This window comes from Patiria miniata, unplaced genomic scaffold (genome assembly GCF_015706575.1).
Source record: "Patiria miniata isolate m_02_andy unplaced genomic scaffold, ASM1570657v1 HiC_scaffold_13, whole genome shotgun sequence".
NCBI lineage: Eukaryota > Metazoa > Echinodermata > Asteroidea > Valvatida > Asterinidae > Patiria > Patiria miniata.
This window is the reverse complement of record NW_024037051.1, coordinates 7,129,574-7,154,451: the sequence shown is the minus strand read 5'-3', so window position 1 is coordinate 7,154,451 and position 24,878 is coordinate 7,129,574. Positions and strand designations below refer to the sequence as shown.

Here is a 24,878-nt window from a genome sequence, read left to right as displayed (position 1 = left end):
TTTTGGTTGTTTTCATTTTTCTTTTGTTATCATTAATTAGCAGGCTTCTATCTTTATCTCAATAGTTTTTTGGGTATAATTATTTATGCCAGGTCTGCATATTGTTGATTTCACATTCATTTACACATTTCAGCAATTTGTTTCACTTGTATAATTAGTGTAAATTCACATTTTGTTCATGCTATAATTGAGTAAACCTTTTGTCCTTCCGTTACCGTCCTTCCGTTACCAAATTATAATCCACTTAAAACATTGTAATTATATTACCGAAACACTTAAAGTCAAATGAAAGGTGGTATAGTATAGATAAAGCTTCAGGGATTCCATTTCCTACCTTTAAAATATAATTGCCCCATAAAATTCACAGAGTTTACGCAAAACGCAAGTAAGTTGGAAAACCCTTGTCCGTTTTACCGTCCTTCCGTTACCGACCTCATTAATATTCATAATTCATAAACGGGAGGCATTCATGCCCCCCAAAAGTGTGGAAATTGAAGGTAGCATTATAGCAATACAATGGTGACATTTGTTTGCTGTAACTATGAACAGTGTCTGTGATACACACATTTGAAATTTTGTTTAATGAGTGAAAACGTCCTTCCGTTACCGTGGAATTGCCCAGAGTCAAAATCACTCAATGGAAGTGTGACATTTGGGGTTGACACCGTGTCAATGTTACGTCCACAACCAAGCTAACATTTCTGCTCCATTTGATACCTGACTACCATAACAAAAGCTTTTCTTATTGTGTTGCATGTATAGTAAGAAGTACGTAAAGAGAATTTGGGTAATGTTTCACAGAAATTTAACCGAAAAAAGTTTTGTCCGAAATGACATTTTTGCTCATATTTTTGGCAAAATACATTGAAATGATTTCAAACTTTCTGCAGTAGTAAAACACCCAACAACAAATATTATGTAGAGCAACTGCTAGCAAGGCATTCATGCTTTTCTTTTAATATGGTCATATTACACACATTGTTCCCCAACCCGGTGGAATGACCCATATCCACTCTCCCCCTCTACAAAACATATTCCAAACTGGTTGAACCACAGAACAGATATCAATTTTACTGGGGAAACCCTGCACAACATCATGCTTAAAAGTCTCAATATTGCCAGTGTAAGTTAAGGAAGGGAAGTCACAGCTTTCTATAAGAACATCTTAGCACAAAGTATACTAACCCTAACCTTCCTAACCCCATCAAAATCCATCCTCCATTTGGGGGGATTTTGGTAGGCAAGCCAGCCAACCAAGTTCATCAAAATCCACCTATAGCAGTGGTGGATTTGTGGTGGATTTCGGCGGATTTGGTCCTGTAAGCATTACGTGAAGCAGAGTCAGTGATGGATTTTGGCAGACTTGGTACTGTTCTTCGTAAAACTCAGTAGGGAGTTGGGGTTAATACTGTTAATGACACAAGCAAACTTTTCTTGAAAATCAAGTTTGAAAATTTGACATTTTTGACATATGACTCTGACATACATGTATGCTCTACTGCAAAAACCACCTACCTACATGTATCTTCTTCAGGTTCTCCAGAAATTAATCCTCACAATAAAATTTAAAAAAAAAGAGTCACACAAAATGTAGCAGTTCCACCTACCGGTCCTGTGCATGTACAACAACTGCTAACATGACTCAAAGGCTGTCCTTAAATACGCTATCAACACTTCTTCTGATGTTCAAGAAGCTTACATACAAGTAATTGAAGTATCAACCAATAAGCAGATTTATGAAAAGAAAGCCCTACTTAAATTAAAGAGCTTTTTCTTTGGTAATTGGATTTCTAAATCATTGGCACATGCACAGTCTTTGGATTTTCTGTCTTAATTTCTAAGCATCAGGGTAGGCAATGGGTTTATCTTGTAAGACGATACAGCCAACTTATAATGTTGATGGTACATACATGCACATTAAATGGGTCATTCTATAAATTTGAGGTCCACTTTTGTCCTGTCCCTGTTAAACCTGACATCGATGATTTTGTAATTCTGGATGCCCTATTTCAAGCTATAGTCCATCATTTGCAGCCATCCGAAAAGGAACTGACGTATTATTGTTGAAAAACATACTTGGTTGAAAGATAGTAAGTGGACTAAACTCCCTGTGAAATTAATCTTTCTGGCAAGCTATCATTTTGAAGTAATCAACCAAAGAAGGCCTTTCCAACAGTGCGTCTTAAGGCGCACCGTAGGAAAATTTAAATTAGTAGTTTGTTTTGTTATTCGGCGAAGCGGGCGCAAGCATTGGCACGACGCACACGCACCCCCGGTTGCTATAATTCGTCAGATCAGTGCGCGACATCGGGTAGCTGCATTCGGCTCGGCGAGAACGTGTCTCGGACGCTGAATTCAGGCCCAATTCAAAACATGATTCAGCAACTTTTGATTTGAAATTGAGATCCTAGAATGCTGTTTTTCTCGGAATATACAGCTGAAGCTGAGCTGAAACTTCATCAGGTTAGTTGTTCAGTACCCTTCTTTAGATTTTGAGCACTTTTGTTGCTTCAAATGAACAAAATGCACAAATTACAAATGATGGACTTCATCTTTAATGTATTCTTCCTCCAAGAGTGATTTTGTGAAACAAACGTTTTCTGCAGTAGCCTATATATAAATTACCCACTGACAGTGTACTCAACCACTGACTAAAGATGTTTCGCTATATCACCAAAGCTGCCTGCTTTCTATTCAAAACCTTCAGTATCATCTTGAAAACAAAACACTTTAAGAATCTCAACTTAGAACCTTTAACCCTAACTCCTTAGTGTCTTTTATTAGGAACTGGACCAAGTCCATCAAAATCCATCAATCACTGTGCGTCCAATACAAAACTGTACATGACATACATGTATGGAATTCACCACTGATTGACACAGTCATGGACTTGCTACACATGGCTTTTATCACAATAGCAGTACAGGAAGCTAGAGGCAAAATCAATTGGATACCCCTAGCACTGCTTCAGGCCATTAGGCCCAAGTCCATCATACTCCATCAATTTTTAGTCACGCCAGGCCTTCTGGACCAAGTCCCCAAAATCCATCAAAATGGGGAGGGGGGGGGTGGATTTTGATGGAATTGGAATGGTTAGGGTTAATCTATTGTAAACTGTTTTGGTTGTAGGTTTTAAAAAAATGTGAAAAGAGCAAAGAGTAAAATTGAGTCTCTTCAGGGTGATTATTAAATATCCACACTTGTACGCCAGTATGTAACTTTTCTCAATGGGTCAACATACAGTATCCAAATCACAATGCGCAGTGCTGCCATACATAAACTAAGGTCGTGTTCATTTTTCTTAATTTGAAGCAACAAACTTGATTGCAATCTAAAGTAGGGTGTATAACAACTAAACTGTTGGATTTTCAGCCCAGTGCATACTACACATTGTGAGAAAAACAGATAAAAACTTATGCACAACTTTTTGGGTCTCGTAACCGGATTCTGTTGCTAACGTAAAATAACATAAAAAGTGTGCCTGCGGACAAACTGTTTTGAAACCACCTCAAAAATTTGATTTTTTCCAAGTGACACCATCTCAGGCGGAATAATTTCACAGGGTGTTTGATACCAGTCCTATCTTTACTTTGAGCATGGTTTTTGTCATTAAATCGGTAGGTACTTTTCCTTTGCAAATGATCATACATGTACATGGCTTTAACCCTGACTTAACCAAACACCTTAAAGGAAATACTTTGAATCTGCCAAAATCTAACAGTGTGCACGGTTCGTGTATTCATACATGTGTAATAGGGTAGATTGTGAGATAACTTTGATACGATATCAACACTCTTTTACCTGTTCTATTTAACCTAATCCTCTTGAACGATTTACTAGGAACCTTCCTCACTCTTGCAAAATCCAGCACCATATGGTAAACTCAACACCCAAATTGTTGGAGATTCTGATTATGGTGGTTACACTTGACCCCATGTAAAGCATATTCAGTTTACTGGTGCAGTCCTCCCTCCAACAGATTCCAACAAAACATGCGGTTGGATTTTAAAGGGTCGGGGTGGATAGGGTTAAAGATAACGGATATGTCCAAATGCCTAAATACCTACAAATTGAGATTGAAGTTGCCAGGGCTACTTTTAAAACTACAGTCCATCATTTGCAGACGTAATTATTGTTGAAAACATAATTGGTTGAAAGATAGTAAGGGAACTAAACTCCCTGTGAAAATATTCTTTCTGGCAAGCTGTCATTTTGAAGTAATCAATGAAAGAAGGCCTTTCCAACAGTGCGTCTTAAGATGCACCGTCGGAAATTTCTGTTAGCAGTTTGTTTTTTTATTCGGCGAAGAACGAACAAGCGTTGACACGACGAACACGCAAATCGACGTCCTAGATCGTTGTTTTTCTTGAAATATATATACAGGTTAGTTGTTCAGCACCCTTCTTTACATTTTGAGCACTTTTGTTGCTTCAAACGAACAAAATGCACCAATTACAAATGATGGACTGTACATTTAAAACAAATGTTGTAGAATAGAAATCATTAGAACTCAATCAAGCTTAATATGTATGGGGTGCAATGAAAAAAGCAGACAGTATCGTTTATTTTGGAGAAACCCCCTCTGCTTTACGATGCAAGAAAGCCAAAATCCGCCAACGCCTCACAACCAGTTATTTGCACTTTTTCCCCTCAAACCATGTTGTATTTGTATACAACACAAACATGAAAAGATCCTGGAGCCGAGTGGGTTCTTACCGTGTTAATCTCTTCATCTTCCGTCCCATCTTCCGATACATCCACCCTGGTTTCCGGCGACAAGTCCGAGTCCACGCTACTCTGCCTCGAGTGGCTTTTGAGTTCACTAACCTCGTCCTCTCTCATTGCTTCTGAGTCTGTCTCCTTTTGAGAGCCGTTCTCGGCCTCTCCGAGTTTATCGTTACTCGCATCGTCACCTTCGGACGAGTGTCTACTACCCGATGACGACCGGCGACTGGCCGATTTTTTGGGACTCTGATTGACCGGGGTGGTGCTCCCTGTGTCACTCGTGGGCGTGGAGCCCCCCGTTCCGTTAACAGTCACCGTGCCGTCCACCCCGTCGTCGACCCGGGGGACTTTTGTGGGCTTCTCCCGGGCGCTGAGAGCTTCTTGCTGGAACACCTCGGCGCTGAGCGCCGTGTCCGTGCTGGACTTGCCCACCACGTAGGTGCTCTTCTTGGCCGTGTCGCCGATGCGCTGGAGCTCCATCTGCTGGCCCGTGAAGTGGGCCCGGATCTGGAAGAGGTAGGTCATGACGGCTAGCTTGTCCGGGACGGCCAGCAGGACCATGTCCTTGGGATCTAGGAGCTTGGGGATTCCCATGGAGGCAGCGGCCTCGAAAGCCTGCAGGCAAAAACCAGAAAACATCAGTCAATGAGATTTACTGGAAAATTCAAGACTGTTCAAATTCAAACTATCACGATGCAATCAAAAGTAGACAGATCAATGCCCGATTCTTGGCAGTGATTTCAACTGTTACAGTACAGCGGAACTTTTAATATTAGGTCTTGCCTTTCATAGATACAATTTTAAGTATAAAGGAGAATTTTTTTCTTAATTAAAGTGACATTCAAATATCATCTCACGACTGAAGCAAATTTGACACAAGCTCTACACTGACACTGTGCTTTTCTAATCAAAACCACGGTTGGTCTTCCCTCAATTTTTGGAATCAAAACATGGAGTCCCATACCTTTAAGTTGTTTTCCTTGATGTCATGCGGGGACAGAGACGAAAAATCTCTACAGAGAGCAGCAGAGACAAAAAAGACAAACTAGAAGTCACTGAAAAATTCATGATAAAACAAGTTTATTTATATTAACCCTCCTACCGTCTGAACAGTCACAGACAGTCAAAATATCAATCCTCTTCCCCTGCCATGCCTTTTACACAGGCTAGTCACCAACAGTCAGATCATATTTCAAGCAAGCACTGTGATTAGTCATATTCAGTCAAGTGACAAAAGTAGGCAAGTGATAGGCACAGCTGGCTTATCAATCACCTACAGTCAAAGCTTGGCTGTACCAAGTTACATAAACAGTCACAGCCAATCAATCCTGCTTTTTGTAGGCTGGGAGCTCTTAACTGTTGACAACAGTCACTTGACTGATTTTGACCGATAGGACAACTTAGCACAGAACGTATGTTTGCATAGGAGGGTTAATGATTTAAGAAGTCTCACAGCCATACATGCAAATCTTCTCCTATTCTGACTGGTCACCATATTGCCAAGAAATGGATTTGCATTGCGTTCTTGACAATTTCATTTTGAATGTGTAGTACCTTTATTTAAAGGTGAATGTGAATTTTGGGGTCAATTCATATTCATCCCGAATACTTCTCCCCTCATTTTAGGTGTAATAATAGAGGTTTGACGGTTGTAAGTGTCCCTTAACACCTTGAAAAATCATTTGTTTTCTTGATCTGACATTGTAGGGTTCCACTTCAGTCCAGTACCCCAGATGTAGTACAGTGGAACGCCGCTATACCGAACACCGCTATACCGAACATTCGGCTATACCGAACATCGTCCTTGGCTCCCAAGTTTTGTGTACAAAACGTACCGAACATTGTTGTTGGAAATGTCAACAGAAGAGCGACAAATGGCTATTATTAAAAACTGTGTAATTACATTATTCAATAACCGCACGTGTTCGAAGTCGTCTTTCAGTAACTACCCAGGGCGTATTTGGTGAATTTCTGCTACGGAATTGAAAATATTAATGGACAAGTTTGGCGACTCCGCCTGTGGTTTGTAAATGCAACTACACAATAACAATGATAAAAAGAGGGCGCCAAAAATGTGTGAAAATCGCTATACCGAACGATCGCTATTACGAACAATTTCTGTGGATCCCACGATGTTCGTTATAGCGATGTTCCACTGTACTCCAAAATTAAATCTTAAATTTTCCATACAGCAAAGACATCAGACTATTCCGCACAGAAAATGATAATAACCCAGACTTTTGGATACGTGTGAATGATCCACAACCAGGGTAAGATAGCAGCTAGTGCATAATAGGCAATAACAAAATTAACACATAAGCCCTTTGCACACTAGACAAATCTCGGGGTTGACGCAGGGTTGAAGAATTTCAACCCTGTTAACCCTGCGTCAACCCCCAGATTGATTTCGCCCCGGGTTGAACTCAACCCTGCTCCAGACCTGGGTCGAGATTTTCAACCGGGTTGAAATTCTTGCCAGGGTTCAAAACGGTAGTAACTGAGCATGATAAGCTTGATTTGCATGAAACAAGTGTGAAACGATGCAGGGTTGAACGCGGGGTTGAAAATCAAAAACTCAACCCAGGGCGGCACTGGGTTCTCCCAGGGTTGAGTTCAACCCAGGTTGAGAGGCTCTAGTGTGAAAAGGGCTAAAGAATAACATAGAAACTATGAGAGTACAGGCAAGATTGCGCTGCTCTCGAGCTGCTGCAGAAAACTGGTCCCATGGCCCGACGGAGAGGGGTAATAATCGTACAGCACTAAAAGAATACCTACAGGAGATCGGACCGGAACTTGTGGATGATGGCGCAAAACGCCAAGCCGTTCCGCCAGGACGTTGTCAGGTTGGTGACCCGGACTCCCTGGTAGCCTTTTGTGTTCTCTTTACACCACTCCAGGAGCTCCTGACTGGGCGTGTTCTTGTTGGTTTTCTTTGGGCTTAGCTGTAGAGACAAAAAATCCCACCAGAGTAAGCTTGAGATTTTTTTTCTTCACGAGCTATCAGTGTCAAAAAGTGTGTACAGTGTCAAAAATTACAGCGAACCAAATACAGGGTGTATCAACAACAAAAAAGGAAACCCAAATGTAAATTATAAATAATTTAATAAATTTTTCAAATAAGTTGAAGGTTATGTGAAACCAACACCTGTGAAGGCGATTCAATATTGTTCATTGTAAGTTACTTCCTTTCTCTTGGTCTGGGCTCAATGAGCATGCCTGTCTGGGGCCCAAGCTTAAAAGCTCTGCTTCTTAATGGGCCCTCTGCAGTGTCTTGAAAATATCACTTTTGTTGTATTACTTGTAATTATTTTCTGTTATGTATTGATTTGATGCTGTGGAAAAATAAATGAACCTTGAAAAATGAACCTTGAAAAATGAGCCTTGGAACACCAATAAGTTAATTTATGTTCCTCACCACGTTGGGGTTAACCGTCTTTACGACGGGGGTCTGTCGACTGGTCTCCTGCTCTTCCCTCACCACCCCTTCGCTTTTCACCGGTGCACCGACTTTCTTGAACTCCAAGGCATTGGTGCGGCTGGTGTCGCCATCCGCTCGCATCTGGTTGCTACCCACGGCTTGGCTTTGGAACAGCTGGGCAAGGGCATTCGGGCTGGCGGAGGGCGGTGCCGGGGCTTTCCGTTTCCTGTAACGGTGGCCTTCCGTCGGGGAATTCCTACAGATGGATGATTAAAACGTGAATGTAATACTTCATTTAATCACATTGAAGGACATTAACTTGCTACAGACAAATCCGGAAGCAGCCATTTTCTGCGGTGGCGCAAGGCTCGCGCGAGTTGTGTTCAGGTAATACACATGCACTCCGCGCTCCTTCAACCAATAGGAATACCAATACCGTCTTTAAGAACGTGTGCAGCATGCGCGTGAGCGTGACACCATCGCAGTAAAAACTTCTAATTCTGGTTGCCGGTTTCCACTGTTGCGTGGCACTTAAGTTCCGATGCAAGATTCCTCCTTCTGAATAGAATGAAAAGTCTGTTGTTTGTTCAAAATACTTTTAAAAAATCACAGTAATTTCATTTTACAACTGCAGTTTTAAGCAAACCTTACAGGGTTTACATGTGACCCTCCAGCACCAAACCATTGTTGCACGGCCGTATTTTGAGATACAGTCTATAATACACTGTACAGACAAAAATGAGCACCATTCAGATTAAGTGGTTGGAAGCAATAATAATAAATATCTTTCACATTCAATCAAATTAATTGGATTTTAAAGGAATCCTTGATTCTTTGTGAAATGCACGTGTAACTTTAAGGGCATTTCAAGTAATCATAAAGTCACTTTTTTGTATAAGGCCCCCAAAAAAGTCTCCGGTTTCTGGTATGGAGCTTGCCCCCAAAGTGGTGCAACGACACAGGTTTTTTTTTCCTCCTTCTTATTTCTTCTTCAAATGTCGGACTATTTGCAGATGACGTTTTGATCCCCTTAAAACTCTCAAAAATATCCTTCAGGGTGGAGCTTGAGGTGACCTCAGTAAGACCATAAGGCTTGAGAATTCTGCACCCACCTGCGATCTCGACCGACACGAATATTCTTCGGGAAATTTGGCAAGTCAAGAGAAAAATCAAAGAAAACAGTAACGTCAGACGTCAGTGACATCGACATCGTGCATGTGCTGCCAGGCTGGTCATTAGTCTTCTCCGTTACATATTGCGCTAATTAAAAAGCATTTACAGCTTCCAGATACACGACCATCGCTCTCTCAGTCTGGCATCCAGACGCACAATTACAAAATTACAACACCGTCTGCAATTGGTGCCCGACTAAATTTACTGCAAAATATATGGGAGCCCAAAGAGGCCAAATAAAGCTTATACTCGATCGTAACCCTATCTAAAAACACGTTAAAATTGTGCAACAGCAGCAGGATTCCAGTCCAGTGAGTTTGGCAGTTTTGAGACTTCATCTTACACTGAAATTTGACTAATTTTGCAGACGTGCATGACTACGGCGATGCGGGCACAGACCAGACACTGGGGACTTTTTTTTGCCTAATGCAGGTTTTGTTTAAAAGGATGTAGAGTTTTTTCATTTAAACATTATTTTTACCGGTATGTGTAAACATGACATCCTGAGTGACAATCGTTCTTTTTCTGAATGGCTCCAGAGTCAATGGAAAATCAACACGTGAAGTTGGCAGGTTTGCGACTCAAATCTAAGACCTGAGTCACTCCTAATAGTACTTTTGGTTTGTACACCATACTGAAACAGGGTGTTACTCACTCATCGGAGTCTCCCTGTTCTCCAAGCGCCTCATCAAACATGACGTTGTTCTCCTCAGGCACGCTTGGTGGGATGACGCTGCCCTGGGCGCTCACGGGCTCCTTGGCGTTGAAGCTAGGACCTCTGGACTGACCGCTGGTCAGATTCAGGTCCGGGTCCGGGTCAGCCTCGTCAAAGGGGTTGGCTGCGTCGCTGGAGAAGGAAACATCACTATGACTGTGCCGCTGGCTGCCGCCGCACTTCTTGAAAGGGTCTGCAGGTCACAAATAAACCAACAAAAAAGTGTAGTCAAGTTAACTCTGTCATGAGCCAATATGGCCCATCAGGCCGGCGTTTATCCTCTGCATTGGATATTGCAAGCAAAAGTTGTCAAGGATGTATCTGACCTCACATTGCTCCCCAGCTGGTACTCATTTATACTCCAAGGTGGAGAGAGGGTGTCGGAGGATTTTCGAGGTTTGAGGCAAGTACATCGCATCCACTATTCCAGTTAAGGAACGAAAAAGTAAAGTCTATCACGAGCCAATATTGTCCCTAATCGGTTCACACTTGAAGAATTTCAACCCTGCATCAACCCTGAGATTGATTTCTCCCCGGGTTGAACTCAACCCTGCTCCAGACCAGGGTTGAGATTTTCAACCCGGGTTGAAATTCTTGCCAAGGTCCAAAATAGTAGTAACTGAGCATGATAAGCTTGATTTGCATGAAACAAGTGTGAAACGATGCAGGGTGAACGCGGGGTTGAAAAATAAAAAACTCAACCCGGGGCGGCACTGGGTTCGCCCAGGGTTGAGTTCAACCCGGGTTGAGAGGCTCTAATGTGAAAAGGGCTGACGTTTTAAAGGGCTGGTTTCCTTGGCATGATTCAACTGAGAACATTTCCATTTCCCCTACATGGGATGCTAGTCCATCGCAGGTTACTCCCCAGCTAATACTGGTATCCATTTATATTCCTAGATGGAGGGAGGCAAGTGGGGGTGAAGTGGCTTGCCCAAGGACACAACATATGTGAAGATTCTGACAAAATGAGACAGAACTAGGCAGAGGTCGAAATAATGGTTCAGCAAGTATTTGGGAAAAGAATCAAATTCTCCTTACAAAGCTATTTGTTGCACTTGAATCGGACATACCGTTGACAACTTATGGCTGTTTTAAGTTCGCATTTATCGACTTGTCAAAAAAGTAAAACACTGAGAATAAGGCCTAAAAAGTTTTGAGATTCAAATTAACGAAAATGAAAGATGCCAATGTTTTTCATTTTATAAAACTCTTTTATTCCATGATTCTTATATCATTTCTTCAAAATGTGTGTAGTGGAAATATCAAAGATTACAAATGTCATTAAATAAAAAAGAAATGAAAAAACAAAACCCAATTGCATTTTCCCCCGCTTCGGCCTGTGCCCACTTTCGCCTCATATTGCCAGAACCCCTCACATATGGCCAGCAGCAGGATTCAAACCCCTGGCCCTCTGATCATGAGCCATGAACCCCAACCGCTAGTCCACACTCCCCCACATTGGCCAGTTAGTAAGGGTGTAACATTTGCAGAAATCTTTGCAGAAATTAATCTTATGATTAAACAGAATTAAAGAAGACAAAAGTACATTTCTCATTATTAAGTTGCATGTCAGATTTGAGCCCCGCTGAGCTTGCAGCAAATCTCGCTGTTGAACGGATTGCACAGCTCATGTTTGGACATACATGTAACAGTTCCCCCGTCCCCCCCCCCAAAAAAAACCCCCAAAACCAAAGGTCTTTCCCTTTCACTTGGTTGAACAGATTAGTGTATTGATTGGAAGCCTGTAGTTTGCACTGTTACTACATCAGCGAAAGAAAAAAACTAGGGGATCAAAATCTTAATGCTCCAAATCCGAAAGTAGCCAATTGGGTAACTGCGGTTGGCCCATCTAAAGGAGGTACGTGTTGGAGCTTAGTAGCCCGTCAGCGCAGAAATGGGACACGGGCAAGGGGGGGGGGGGGGAGATAGGAGCAAGGGGGTGTAGGCAATTGTCCCTTGGCTTCCACACATGGCATGGAAACTTTTTTTTTTGGGGGGGGGGGGGGTGACGCTCCGGCAGAAGGGATTTATCTAAGGATAGGGGGACAAAAGAGACTTCTCCAGTCAAGAAACAAAGCTAGAATCCGTCCTCCCTGTCGCCATTGTGGCACTGGATGTTCGCCTTGTTAAGTTGGCTGGGATGAATGCCACTCCTTTGTGCGCTCAGCCCGAAAATCTCCAGAAAATCCCAGCGATAATAAGGGAAGAGCCTGGGGAGCATTACATAAGCCCCCCTCGGCAAAAAAAACCCCCAAAAACCTGTTCTCTTTCTCTCCTCTTCTTTATATTCATTTGATGGATGAAAGTGCCTGGAGAGATGTTCTCCTTCTTGTCTTTGAGCACTTCTATGGTTTTTGAAAAGGCACACTCGGTAATTGCGACAGAAGTAGGCATTAACAAGGAGTGGAAAAAAAAGAAACGAAAGAAAGAAACTTGAGGTGGATCAGGAGTTTGGGGCCGAACACTAGTGGTGAGAATTAATTAGAAATCAAAAAAACGAAAACCCTCAATGGCCACTAATCATTACGTCCTTCAAAACGCCGACTAATTTGTAGTAGATTTCAAACCAAAATGACACTTTCTTTTATATTCTTCCAGCTGCATAGCGTAGGTTACTGTTGCCAGCAGCCAACCCATTCGCATTACTCAAGGCCCTAATGATTAGCTCACTTCGTCCTTAGCTGAACAAAACTCTTTCATGGTTTTCTGCATTCTGAACAAAATGATCCAATCTATACATTAGAAAATGACAACATTTTCAGACTATTGGTTTTGAAAATAATCAGCCTTCTTTATCTTTACAAGTATACATTTGATTGTTGAATGGTTTTCTTGGATAAAATCAATCTTTACAAGTATAAATTTGATTTTTGAATGGTTTTCTTGGATAAAAGCAATCATTCAAAGAAAGCTTTGGTCAGCCTAAAAAAAGCCAACATTTACTGGACAGACTGATAACAGTTTATTCCAAGTTGATAGCATTTCATCGAAATGTTAACCCTTCTGCTGTCTGAACAGTCACAGACAGTCAGAAAATCAATCTTCTTCCACTGCCATGCCTTTTACACCTAGGTTAGTCACCAACAGTCTGATCATATTTCACGCAAGAACTCTGACTAGTCAAATTCAGTCAACAGACAAGCAGGCTAGTGGTAGGCACAGCTGGCTCATCAATAACCTACAGTCAAAGCAAAGCTGTACCAAGTTACATAAACAGTCACAGCCAGTCAATCCTGCTTTATGTAGGCAGGGAGCTTGTAACTGTTCAAAACAGTCACTTGGTTGATTTTGACTGAAAGGACAACTTTGTACAGAATGTGTGTTTGCATAGGAGGGTTATTAACATATGAATCCCCACAAGGGTAAACTGAAACATACTGTCCACAAAACATATTTTAAACAACTAACACTAAGGCCAAAAAAAAAAATAAGTCGGTCTCTGGTCAGCGCGCACGTCGTTTTAATCAGGCGCGTCAATCTTTTTTTTCCCCAAAATGTTCCGCGGTAGCTCCAACAGCGCCCTCTATTGCCGCACCTCCTCAATTTTTTTTTACCAAAGAGCACCAAGGAATGGGAAATTGCACCAAGGCAAATGATCGAGAGCACCAAGGCAAATTATGGAGGACACCAATGTACATGAGGACACAAAAAAAGCAAAATAGTACCCCACCTTGTCTGTACAATCCAAGCTTGAAGAAAAAGAAAAAAAAGGGGAAAAAAGAAAGAAACAGCCGCATCCTCGCGTCAATTCCGGAACTTTGGTCTGACCAGAGACCGTATATCTATTTTTTTTTGGCCTAACAGTACACTAACAGTCCACTATGGGAGTAGAGGTGACCACTGCTATCAAAATGGATAGACAGACCAAACGACAGACCAACACAGACATAAACAGATGGACACAGACAAAAAAAGACATACAGACACCTGGATTACTTTGCAAAAGGTCTTAAAAGTGCACTTACATGTACTGCTCTTACTAAAAAAAAAGCATCAGACGTTTTATCGATTATGCTTTGTTGATAATACTAAATCTGAATGAGAATGTGAGGAATTTACTAATCAGTGTTAGCTGCTTATTCTGCTTTGAATAAAGATCCAAAACGCTGCTACATTTTTTGTGGGGGGGGGCCAAGTGACTGTCATTTTCAGGTTTGACAATTTAACAGAAATCTGAAGGGTTCTCTGAAGATCGATCACTCTGAATTAACTCAATCAGCTGTGTCAACAAGCTGCTATGATTACAGCACACCAGATGGTACATGTCTCATGATTGGTCAGGCCTCTTTACTTTATTGTCCAATCAGATCACTTCGTTAGTATGGGGGGGGGTTCAGATTCTCCCATTTGTCCATCTCAAGTTATGATGTCAAGCTTCAGGAATGTGGTTTTCGATAAGTTCTTCCTTTTGTCTACCTCAAGGTATGATGTCAGGCGTCAGGAATGTGGTTTTTCCCGTAAGCCGGGCTTAAGGTAAGGGCTTTACACTGCTTAAGACACGCAAGCTCTTTTCATGCGGTTTTTGTGCCGTTAGAAGATTATAAATATCAACATTGAAAGCCACCTCAATCAATACTGAATCTATTGATATATCTGAGACAATGCATATCACAGAGATCTCATTGTGAATTTATTTTAGTTTTAGGAGGAATGACATAACCCTCTGCTCAAGATGCAGCTTTCTAAAAGATTTTTAAAGATTTGTACGAACTCGTTCAACTGGGAGTATTATAGTTAGGCTAGTGGAGGCTCCACATAAAACTCTCCAAAATAAGATGAAGATATAGTGTAATTCTCATGAACAAAAAAATAAAATTAGAAGCCATTTTTGAGGTCGCGTCGCGTCCACGCGCCATATCAACGCGCATGCCGCACGTGTTCTTAACCCTAACTTCCTAGGCATTTCTGCTAGGATGGTACCAAAATCCTGCAACGCCTCCATGTAAAAATTGCATATAGCCTCAATCCTGCAAAAAACTCCGTTATTTTTTTAATTTGACCAAAGTATGATTCGAACCTCTGACCTTCAGAATATTCAAGATCTGTATTACCATTGCAAAATCCTCCGTTATTTCTTGAATTTGACCAAAGTATGATTCGAACCTCTGACCTTCAGAATGTTCAAGATTTGTATTACCATTGCAAAATCCTCCGTTATTTCTTGAATTTGACCAAAGTATGATTCGAACCACTGACCTTCAGAATATTCAAGATTTGTATTACCATTGCAAAATCCTCCGTTATTTCTTGAATTTGACCAAAGTATGATTCAAACCTCTGACCTTCAGAATGTTCAAGATTTGTATTACCATCGTCAACCTCCGCAAAGGCCTCTTAGGATAGACAGAAGGGATCTTCGTCATCCAGCAAGTAGTGGCTGGCCATCTCCAAAATGACCAAAGAGGGATTCGAACCCTGGATTCGACCTTTAGAATGTTCAAAATCTCTCTTACCATCATCGACCTCTGCAAAGGCCTCTTCGGACAAACAGAAAGGATCTTCCTCGTCCTCGTTCAGCAGCTCCAACTTGTAGCGGCTGGCCAGCTCCGAGATCTTGGCCGACGTCAGCTCTCGGTCAAAGTCTTCGTCCTCATCGTCAAAATCGTCCAAGTCGGCGATGTCCGGCTGCTGGTAGGACAGTATGGAGGCCAGACTCTGCATGTCATCGTCACTGCACAACAAAAAAACACGGGAACCAGACTGTCAATGACTATATGGGATTACCCACAACAAGACAACAAGTAGAAGGACTGCTATGTACATCAGATTCGAACCAGCCAACCGATCCCGTTAGCTCAGTGGTCGAGTGGTAAGACATCTGCACTAGAAAGCAGGAGGTCGTGGGTTCGAGTCCCACCCGAGTGATTTTTTCCAACTTTCACTCGGGAGGTAACACACTGAGTTTACAATGTTTAAACATCAGTGAAGGGCAAAACCTAGTTTGAAGTAGGACTTAAGAACTAAGTACAAACAGTTCACTTTGTGTTTCCCCATCATTGACATAATTTCAAGTACTGATATTTTTTCTTCATAATCTTGCTCGGGTGAGACTGGAACCCATGACCTCTTGCTTGATAGCGCACCTTGCGATGTCCTGACACTTCACCACAGGGCTTGCCAGGGATGGCTGGTTTCAGTTTCAAATAGACCTTTATCATGCTGCAGCCATTTCAGTCATGTTCCCTGTATCTAATAACAGTACTGAATGGTAATTTTTGTTGTGCAAAAAGGAACCAGACTTTCTTTCCTTCCAGCCTCGCTTTGGTTACGTTGAATTGAATGGGAAAAAATCAAGATGGCCGCAACATGATAATGGTCTATAGTAGCAGATACCAGACTTCAATGACTTTTGATGGAATTTTTTAGAGCCCTCAAAGAAATACAATTTTGGGGGATTTTGTATACATTGCAAATCTTGAATGCAATATGGTCATTTCTAAGATTTTTTTTATATTAACCAAAGTTGAACAGCACAAAGAATCAAAACTTTGATACATTTACAAGTAACAAGTTACATCACGATGATCTTATGAAGTGTTTTCAAGGAAACACAATTGGCATCCTTCATTTTCACAACTTCAAACTCGAAAGTTTAAAAGCCTTTTCTCAGCGTTTTACTATTTTTACAAGTCAATAAATGCAAACTTTAAACAGCCCTAACTTGTCAATGGAGTTTCTGATTGAAAAACAGAATCGTAAGGAGAATTTTATTCTCTTTCCTAATACATGTGCCCGCAATACCTCATTTCCACCTCTGCCCAGTTCTGTCTCATTTTGCCAAAACGCCTCACATAACTTATCTCCCATCCCCCCCCCCCTGTGCGAGATAACCACTTAGGAGGAGTTTGCGCAGTAACAACCAGAAGCAGAACCCCCAAAACCTGTTAATCTGTTCATTAGCAGACAACACACATGCACATGTACAGTGTATATAGTATTTGCTGTCATTCTTATGTACTGCTGCATTGAAAGTGTGTAGGATAGTGCCGTTTATTAAAAGCAACAGGCTTGTACCCAGAATAAACAGAACTTAAACATTTCCTTGCTAAATGAAGACTCCTTAAAGATTGAGTTCCTGGTAGCCTTGAGAGTACAGCGTCCATTCACACAATGCACGGCCTTCCCCGGTCCCCACGCACCCCTATTGTGCATATAGTTACAACGCTGAACAGCAGGCTCCCCATGTTAAACAGACATACTCATGTTCCATCAAAATTTTTTTTCTTCTTCTTTTTTCTTTTCTTTTTGTGGCCAAGAGTTCTAAGCTGATAAGTACCGCCAAGGTTATATGAAACTCTCGGCCGTTACAGATTACTGTGGAATTTTTAAGAACGGTGCTGCAAGGTTTTTTTTTTTTACAGCGTGTCTCAGATGCACTTTTGGCGGTCAGATACAATGTGCTTTGTGTGTGAGAGGGTGCCTTCGAAGGCTGTCCAAAATTGCTACAATGGACGTCAATTGACAGCACCACTTGATTGGTGGATTATGACTACTTTTAGACCCCTGATTACGATTCACGCCAATTTTTTCTTTCATCAACTCCTTTTTCCTTGTTTTGAAAAAACGACGGAGAAATTATTATTATTAAATTTAGAATTGCTGCAAAAGGGCGACAGAGTTCTTAAATGTCGTCTCGATTAGGGCGACACAACACACCCTATTGGGGCGACAATTTGGTGTCGCCCTATTGTTGAAACGACCCTTCGGACAAGAAATTTTACTGTTGCGACCCATCCAGATCGATTCCTCGTCGTCCAATTAACCTAAATACCGAATTTCGTGAAAAAAGGATTAGGCAAACTGGGGTTAGGCGACAGTTTAGGTTTGCGCACAAGTCTATGGGAAAGTGGCCCTATTATAGCATTAGTAAATATCATTATTATTAATATTTATTCGGCAAAGATTTCATACAACAAAAAATAATAAAGAGAATATGACAATGAAACTTTACAGAACAAAACTAGTGGAACAGGTACAAAATCAATGAAACAGTGACAGGCTAAGAATGAGGAAACTACAGAAATGTCTCAGTTTTTTTTTAAGTTTCTGGCGATCAGGGCAACTAATGTCCACCATCCCGACACCTTAGAAATAAGTTCAAAAGATCGACATTGAGTCTGATTGGAGCTGGGTGAAAGATCTTTTAATGTTATCACTTAACAGTTGGATTTTTTTCTTACTTTTGCCAAAATTGGCTTCCTTTCGCAATCACTGTGCTTAAAATTCCAAAGTTTGTGCAGATTTTGAATTTCATAGTTTGTGCAAGTGGAATTTGTGACATCGTGGCAACTATTCGTGCGATTAACTCTGGCATATTTGGCTGCATGAATGATTCCTGATGTGGGTCATTCGATAAAGTTGGGGTCAACTTTTTTCTGTGTGTGTGTCCCTGTTACATCTGATGTAACATTATGTTAATTCAGGACACATTCTTTAATGCCTTCTATCTAAAGATTATGATTTATTATGACTGTGATTATGTAAAGCAAAGTATTAGCCAAACAAATAAAAAAAATATTCAAGTAAACCACAAAGGGAATCTTCGAATAAGGGTAACTGACTAGATTTGTTTAAACATTTTTCAATTTTTCAAAAAGTTGAAAAAAAAAAAAATTGCCTGGAGCAGGGTTTGAACCTGCGACCTCCGGATTACCGTTCCGGTGCTCTACCAACTGAACTATCCAGCCCTATGTATGTTGGCAATTCACCAATTTGTCACTGTCTTTGTTCAATGGGCGCTATTCAGAAGCCATAAACCCCATTTGAAGTCAATTTTAATGGTACCGGTACTTTGTGTGACAAATTTAACAAATCAGGTGCAACAGGGACACAAAAATGTCACACTTTTGGACCCAACATTTATGGACTTAACCATTAACAAACCGGCTTCTCATTCATATTAAAGTTGCATTCCCCGCGCTCTTCAACAAATTTTTTTGCCTTTTTTAGGAAGTCTGTAAACCTCCTTGTCCGTACATTATCGATACTGATTGTGGGGAGGGAACCAGCCTAACCCACAAGAACGGGCATTATTGTCTGGCAGCCAATAATTCGAAATTGTAAAGTAATAATTCAAATAACTAAACATGGGCTGATTTTTTTTTCGGTCGACGTCGCATTAAAAAGTGAGTAACGTTTGTATTGGCGAGAAAAAGAACAATTTAGAAAAGGAATCTATTTTCGGGATGAAACTCGAAAAGAACATGGAAAATACATCTAAGTACGAATCTGCCTGATGTCCTTGTGTGCAGACTTGATTGTTTTGAAGCGTAGTGAATAAATAAAAAAAAAAACCAATGTACTGAAACTGACGTCACTGTGGACTTACGTTGCCGATCCCTCCCGTAGCAACATGCAGGAGATGGTGAGTGTCATGGTGGCCGAGATGCACTTCTTGCTGATGGGCCGCAGCGTGAACTTCCTCTGCGCCTGGGCCGGAACCAGACTGGCAAAATCCTTCATGTTGATGGTGAACTGGCAGAGAGCACGGCGCTTGCCTTTCTTAGCTTCCTAGGGGGATAAAAAGAAAAAAAACAGGAAGTGAAAAAAAATGAAGAGGAGTGCAAGATGTTCTTGTGACGTAAAGTTAAAGTACTTTCTCTCTTAACTCCAAGGTATTTTTTACATGAAACCTTCTAAATCTTTCAAATCCTCCACTGTGGGCAAGTAAGTGGCATGTTATTTGTTGCTGAAGTTTCAAGGGGCATTGCTACTGATGTACAGGAAGGAATAGTACATGGGGGACTGTGGCCAAGTGCTTTTGTTCGTGACTCGTGATCGCAGGGTCAGGGATTCGAATTCAGCCGCTGGTCATATGTTGTGTCCTTGGGCAAGCCACTTCACCCCAACCTACCCCTTTCCACCCAGGAGTACAAATGGGTACCGGCATTAGCTGGGGAGTAAGCTGCGATGGACCGGTATCCCATCTGGGGATGGGGGGGGGGGAATACAAATATTCTGAGTCATTTCGTGCCAGTGAAATGGAGATGCAATGCTGGCCTGATGGGCCATAATGACTCGGACAGACTTTACTTTCCTTTTTCGATGCTACCACTGATTTCCCCCTCATATAAAATTGATGGCTTATTCAGTTTAATAACGAAACTTTTTCTCAACACTTACATCCTCTATGATAAACGTCCATTCCTTGTCTTCAAAAGGTGCGTCAGGTCTGTTTTCCTGTGGAATACCACGAAAAACAAAACGACAAATCATTATTGCTATAGGGGCAACTGAGACAAGTTTCTTAAAGAATGGCACTCGTCGATGACACAAATTAACAAGTGGTACTGGATAGTGCATGGATGTCTGTGAGCCATGCTTGAGAGTAGAGTGTCGCTATAACAAACACAATGGAGTCCAAAACAGTAAAGCATTCATTCATAAATACCTGAGACATTTTACACATTGGTCAAGCACCCTTCACGCGGGTGGTTTTAAACCACTATTTCAATACCAGTCAGGCCCGTTCTAGACGCCCTGTTATTGCCGTGCTGAACTCAATTAATTTGACATTTTCAAATTTGGCACAGCGATAGTACGGTGTTTAGGATCATTGGATTCGTCGCATGCTCACAATACTCTCTCTCGCGTTCGCATCACTGGGAGTGAAATTGGCGTTAATATTTAGATTGTGCTGGAGGTTCATTTAACTGCTTGAATTGCTTTAACCTGGCCCATTACTCCAGATGCACTAAGGTTCAACTATTACGTTCGGCGTTAAGAGCAACTGCCATGCTGTAGATGAGCTATTGCCGCACTTTAAAAAAAATTAAGTTAGGCGCGGCAGTAGCACGGCGTCTAGAATAAGCCTCAGCGATGTTTAAAGTGGGTCGGGAGATGCTGTACTCTGCCCCGCATGCGCGCATTACGTGTTGCGCGCACCTACGGTAGTATTACAACAGGGTGCTTCAGGACCACTGATACAATCTCCAATGAGATGTTAAGCAAAGGACCATAGAATTGGCCTGAACAACAAAACATTGTCGAATTTTGTCAACATTTTCAACTTAAAAAAACTTTTTGGACCAAAAAGGTATTTATGAAAGGGAACACTAGTTTGGAGGAGCAGTTTAAAATGTCTGCTTTACACTAGTTAGTTTGTACATAAAATTCAGGAGTCAATAGAGATGACCCACAAGAAAATGTTCAGTAGTGCGGTGTTTGTTATAGCAGCATTTTACCGCATCTATAATTTGTCACTTCTTTTTATCTGATTATCTTTGGCATGCATTTTACCACAATATAAAAAACTGTGACATGGGACAGTTTTTTTTTACCTTGGAGAAACAGGAATATGGGGTGCTGTGTCCAACTTCATATCAGTCAGCAATCGGAAAAAAATAAAATAATAAACCTACCTTGAATAGGGTGCACGTCATCTCAACGTTTTCAGGCACCGTCCATACTATGGTGCCTCGGTAGGGATCTTTGATACCGGGCACCCATTGGTGTAGCTGCAAGAATATACACAAGATTCTCAATTATTATTGATGTACCCTAACGTGGCCCTGAAACTGACACAGGTTTTGCGTGGGGGTCAAGTGTTCATGCTTGCAGACCTAACAAATATGTTCGTACGTGACGGGACATGCATTCGAAATGCGCACGCAGTACGCTCTGAATAGCCAGTCAGCATTGTTTACGTGTACATCACGGCCAGGGGTTAGTGAAGGAACGCACACGCGCCCATGGAGTCGAGGCTGCTTTCAACCCTTTCATTTTCACATACTTTTCACAAAACAGTTGGGTATCAGACTGCACGAGGCATGAAATGTTAACCAGGATACTGCAGGTACAAGACTACAATGGTTACTGAAAGCAGGTAACATTGAAAGTCTTTAAAATAAACCACAAAAGGGAAACTGACAAGGTGCATGGTAATACTTTTTTTTCAAAGTTGAACAAAGTAATTGACTGGAGCAGGGTTTGAACCTGCGACCTCCGGAATGGTAATCCGGAGGTCACAGGTTGAAACCCTGCTTCAGTCAATTTCTCTGTTCAACTAAGAAAAATTAAAATGAAAAGTGTCAATATTATTATAGGTTTTTCCGGCCAATTTCCTGAAATGTTCATTCACTTCTAAAAATCGGTCATTCATTTTCGTCTGAATTTGAGAATCGCTCTGAACACGCGTTTCATTTTTGCTACCAGAGCATTCGGTTCCATTTCAGTTCAATCAATTATGTGATTGCCCAGCACCTTTTGTTTATGCCCATTCAGATTCGTTTACAAGACTTCCTTTTCGCTTTTATAGGACGATTTTAAACATTGGTCATTCTATTTAACTTTTAGTTTAATGTTATGTAATGCAATCTGCTATTTTAAATGAGTATAAGGTCCTCTTGATTGCACATTCACGAAATTGTATGCCAGAACTCTCCGCGAAAAGGTATGCTTGCGTAAATGAATGCACAGGTAACGTAATTGGCCGTCTGTTTCTCAAAACCGAATGCACGGACAATGAAAATGATTGAACCTTCGTTGAATTGAAATGGGATTAAAGACGTGCATTCAAATTCAGACGAAACTGAATGAACGATTTTCAGAAGTGAATGAACATTTTAGGAAATTGGCCGGGAAAACCTATATTAGAGTTAATACTGGGATGGGTCTCTGTTTTACCTCAGTTGATTTTTTTCTTCCTCTTCTTGTCCAATGTATACACAGTTTATCTGGCTGCCTACGAAAAGAAAGAAATGCAAACCAATGTAAAAAGAATCAGATTTGTCCGTACCGGGTTGCAGTTTCTTGGAGATGCTAAGCAGACATCCCCCCTCCCTTTTTTGGTTAGCTAAGTAATGTTGATGCTAAGCTAAAATGGATTGAGGACCAGTCATAACCAATACACTTTGCATGGCAGTTGACTGGTAACCTTTTTGCTCGTACCAGACTCTTGTCGCTGACTGACTGACTGACTGACTGACTGTCGTTTGAGAGCTGGGCAGTGCTATCATACAGGATTACCTCCTAACGTCACTGAATGGACTAAATCCAGCAGCCAAGATACATGAAAAAACTTCCAGTGAGTTGGCAATCGGAATCGATTTAATAGAACTTTGTGCATTCTGGGATCAGTTTTCCTAGCTAGTCTTGCCTTGCCTTTAATATTTTGCTAATTGATGAAATTGGTCATTTTGTTTAGTCCAACCCAATGTTTTTTCTCTTCCACTGACAACTCTAAAACCGCTAAATTCCCTAAATGTGCCACACAATGCACAAGGGAGGTGATCGCATGATCATAACATGGTGGGTATAGGACACAGGGTTTGGGGTCCAAAAACACACAATGTAAAAGCGTAGGCACGCCGGCTCTATGGTCAAAACAGTTCTAAATGCACCAAAAAAGTTTAACACCAGGCTATGGGTATTTGGCTCAGGGTACAAAGAAGCAAAAATCTTTGGTCACTTGAATATACAAGACACACATGCCAATAACTAGAAATTCCTGGACAAAAAAGGACATATACATGTAGTTTGGATCTAAACAATGTAAAAGTTCACAAAAGGCTACTTAATTTTGGATGATACATAAATTTGAATTAAACGTTCTTTTCTTTTACACATGTATATATGTAAATGATTTCAAGTTCACCAACAAGTCAGAAATTAATAACTGTCAAATATAAATTAAAACAAATTAAAATTTTGATTTTGCTTGTTAATTTGAGGGATGAACTAAGTCTCAAAAACTTTGCACTTACATGTACTAAGTTTTTATGCTTAAATTTTAAACTTACATAAATAATGCGTCTTTATAGAAAATACCCTGTACACATTTAATGGCATAAAGGATTATGTTGTCCATTTCCAATAAGAACACAACCCCAATCCAAAGAAGAATATTACAAACTTCACCAGTTGAAGTTTGGATATTACACTTTTTGAGAAAGCGAGGAAAACCATGCGCAACCTGTATAATTCGTATATAACTTTATTCCCCGAAAATCAGTCAATTGACTGATCATTGGAAATCACCTACATTTCTTGATTTCTTCTAAATGACAACAAGCCAGATGGAATCATTTCACTGGGTATTTAGTACCATTATTATGATTTTTAATCCTAGTAAGCTTTTTGATAATAATTTGGTAGGTTACTTTTGGAAGAAATAAATGTACAAATGATCCTATGCACCTTAAAGGGCCCCTTGCAATATAATTGTTTTATAATGCAATCCTTAAAAATGCACCTTTGTTTCTCATTTACTTTTATTTTCAATTTCTTTTTGCCATTTTAAGGGTATTTTGGTGTCTTGTTGGTTTTTACGCTAATGCAAATTACCATATTCATGAGCAAAACTGTGATGTCATTCCCGGCAGAAAACTCAATATTGCAGCTATTTCACCTCAAGAAGTTGCTAGAATTGTGGCTATTTTGCGGTCGTAAATTTTCTTTTCTTTGGTGATTCGTCGTTGTGTCGGTACATGGCAGTAACCCAATGAGCAAACTTTTCTCACAGATGTTTTCAAATGAGCAAATTTGGGTTCACAATTTGAACAGAAAACCCCTAAACTGAACAGTGTGTTCCTGGAATGACATCACATCAACAGCACCCTCAGTTGTCCGGAAAAGCATGGAACATTTTTTAACTGTTTAAAGAAGTGCACCTTTCACTAAAATTAACCAAAAAGGGATGTCAAATAGTTTTCATACATTTAAGAGGAGTGGAAAGTTGCCCAAAATGTGTTCCTAAAGAAAAATCAATCACATGAATCCTTTTAATTTGGATTAAATTTAGCAGCAACATTCACTGCCCAGGGACATATCATGAAGAGGTTCACCAAAAATTTGTTTCCAGGACGGGAATCTATTCAAAGGACTAGAGAACAGTCCAAAGAACCCATT

The 24,878-nt window shown here is 40.8% G+C and overlaps 1 protein-coding gene and 1 non-coding gene across 4 annotated transcripts in view; both read right to left on the bottom strand.

Moving 5' to 3' along the window:
• Positions 1–24,878, bottom strand: part of LOC119721164 (EH domain-binding protein 1-like) — a 75,270-nt gene that overhangs the window by 29,148 nt on the left and 21,244 nt on the right. For all 3 annotated transcript variants that reach the window (XM_038191031.1, XM_038191030.1, XM_038191032.1), the window contains exons 3-12: positions 22,656–22,713; positions 21,392–21,487; positions 20,154–20,210; positions 19,360–19,541; positions 15,485–15,702; positions 9,972–10,224; positions 8,141–8,399; positions 7,501–7,667; positions 5,690–5,738; positions 4,717–5,340 (exon numbers count right to left, since the gene is read on the bottom strand). In XM_038191031.1, coding sequence (XP_038046959.1) covers positions 4,717–5,340; positions 5,690–5,738; positions 7,501–7,667; positions 8,141–8,399; positions 9,972–10,224; positions 15,485–15,702; positions 19,360–19,541; positions 20,154–20,210; positions 21,392–21,487; positions 22,656–22,713 — 1,963 coding nt within the window. The remainder of the gene's footprint in view (positions 1–4,716; positions 5,341–5,689; positions 5,739–7,500; positions 7,668–8,140; positions 8,400–9,971; positions 10,225–15,484; positions 15,703–19,359; positions 19,542–20,153; positions 20,211–21,391; positions 21,488–22,655; positions 22,714–24,878) is intronic.
• Positions 18,646–18,718, bottom strand: Trnat-ggu. The gene has a single exon. It is a non-coding gene; the product is annotated as a tRNA-Thr (tRNA).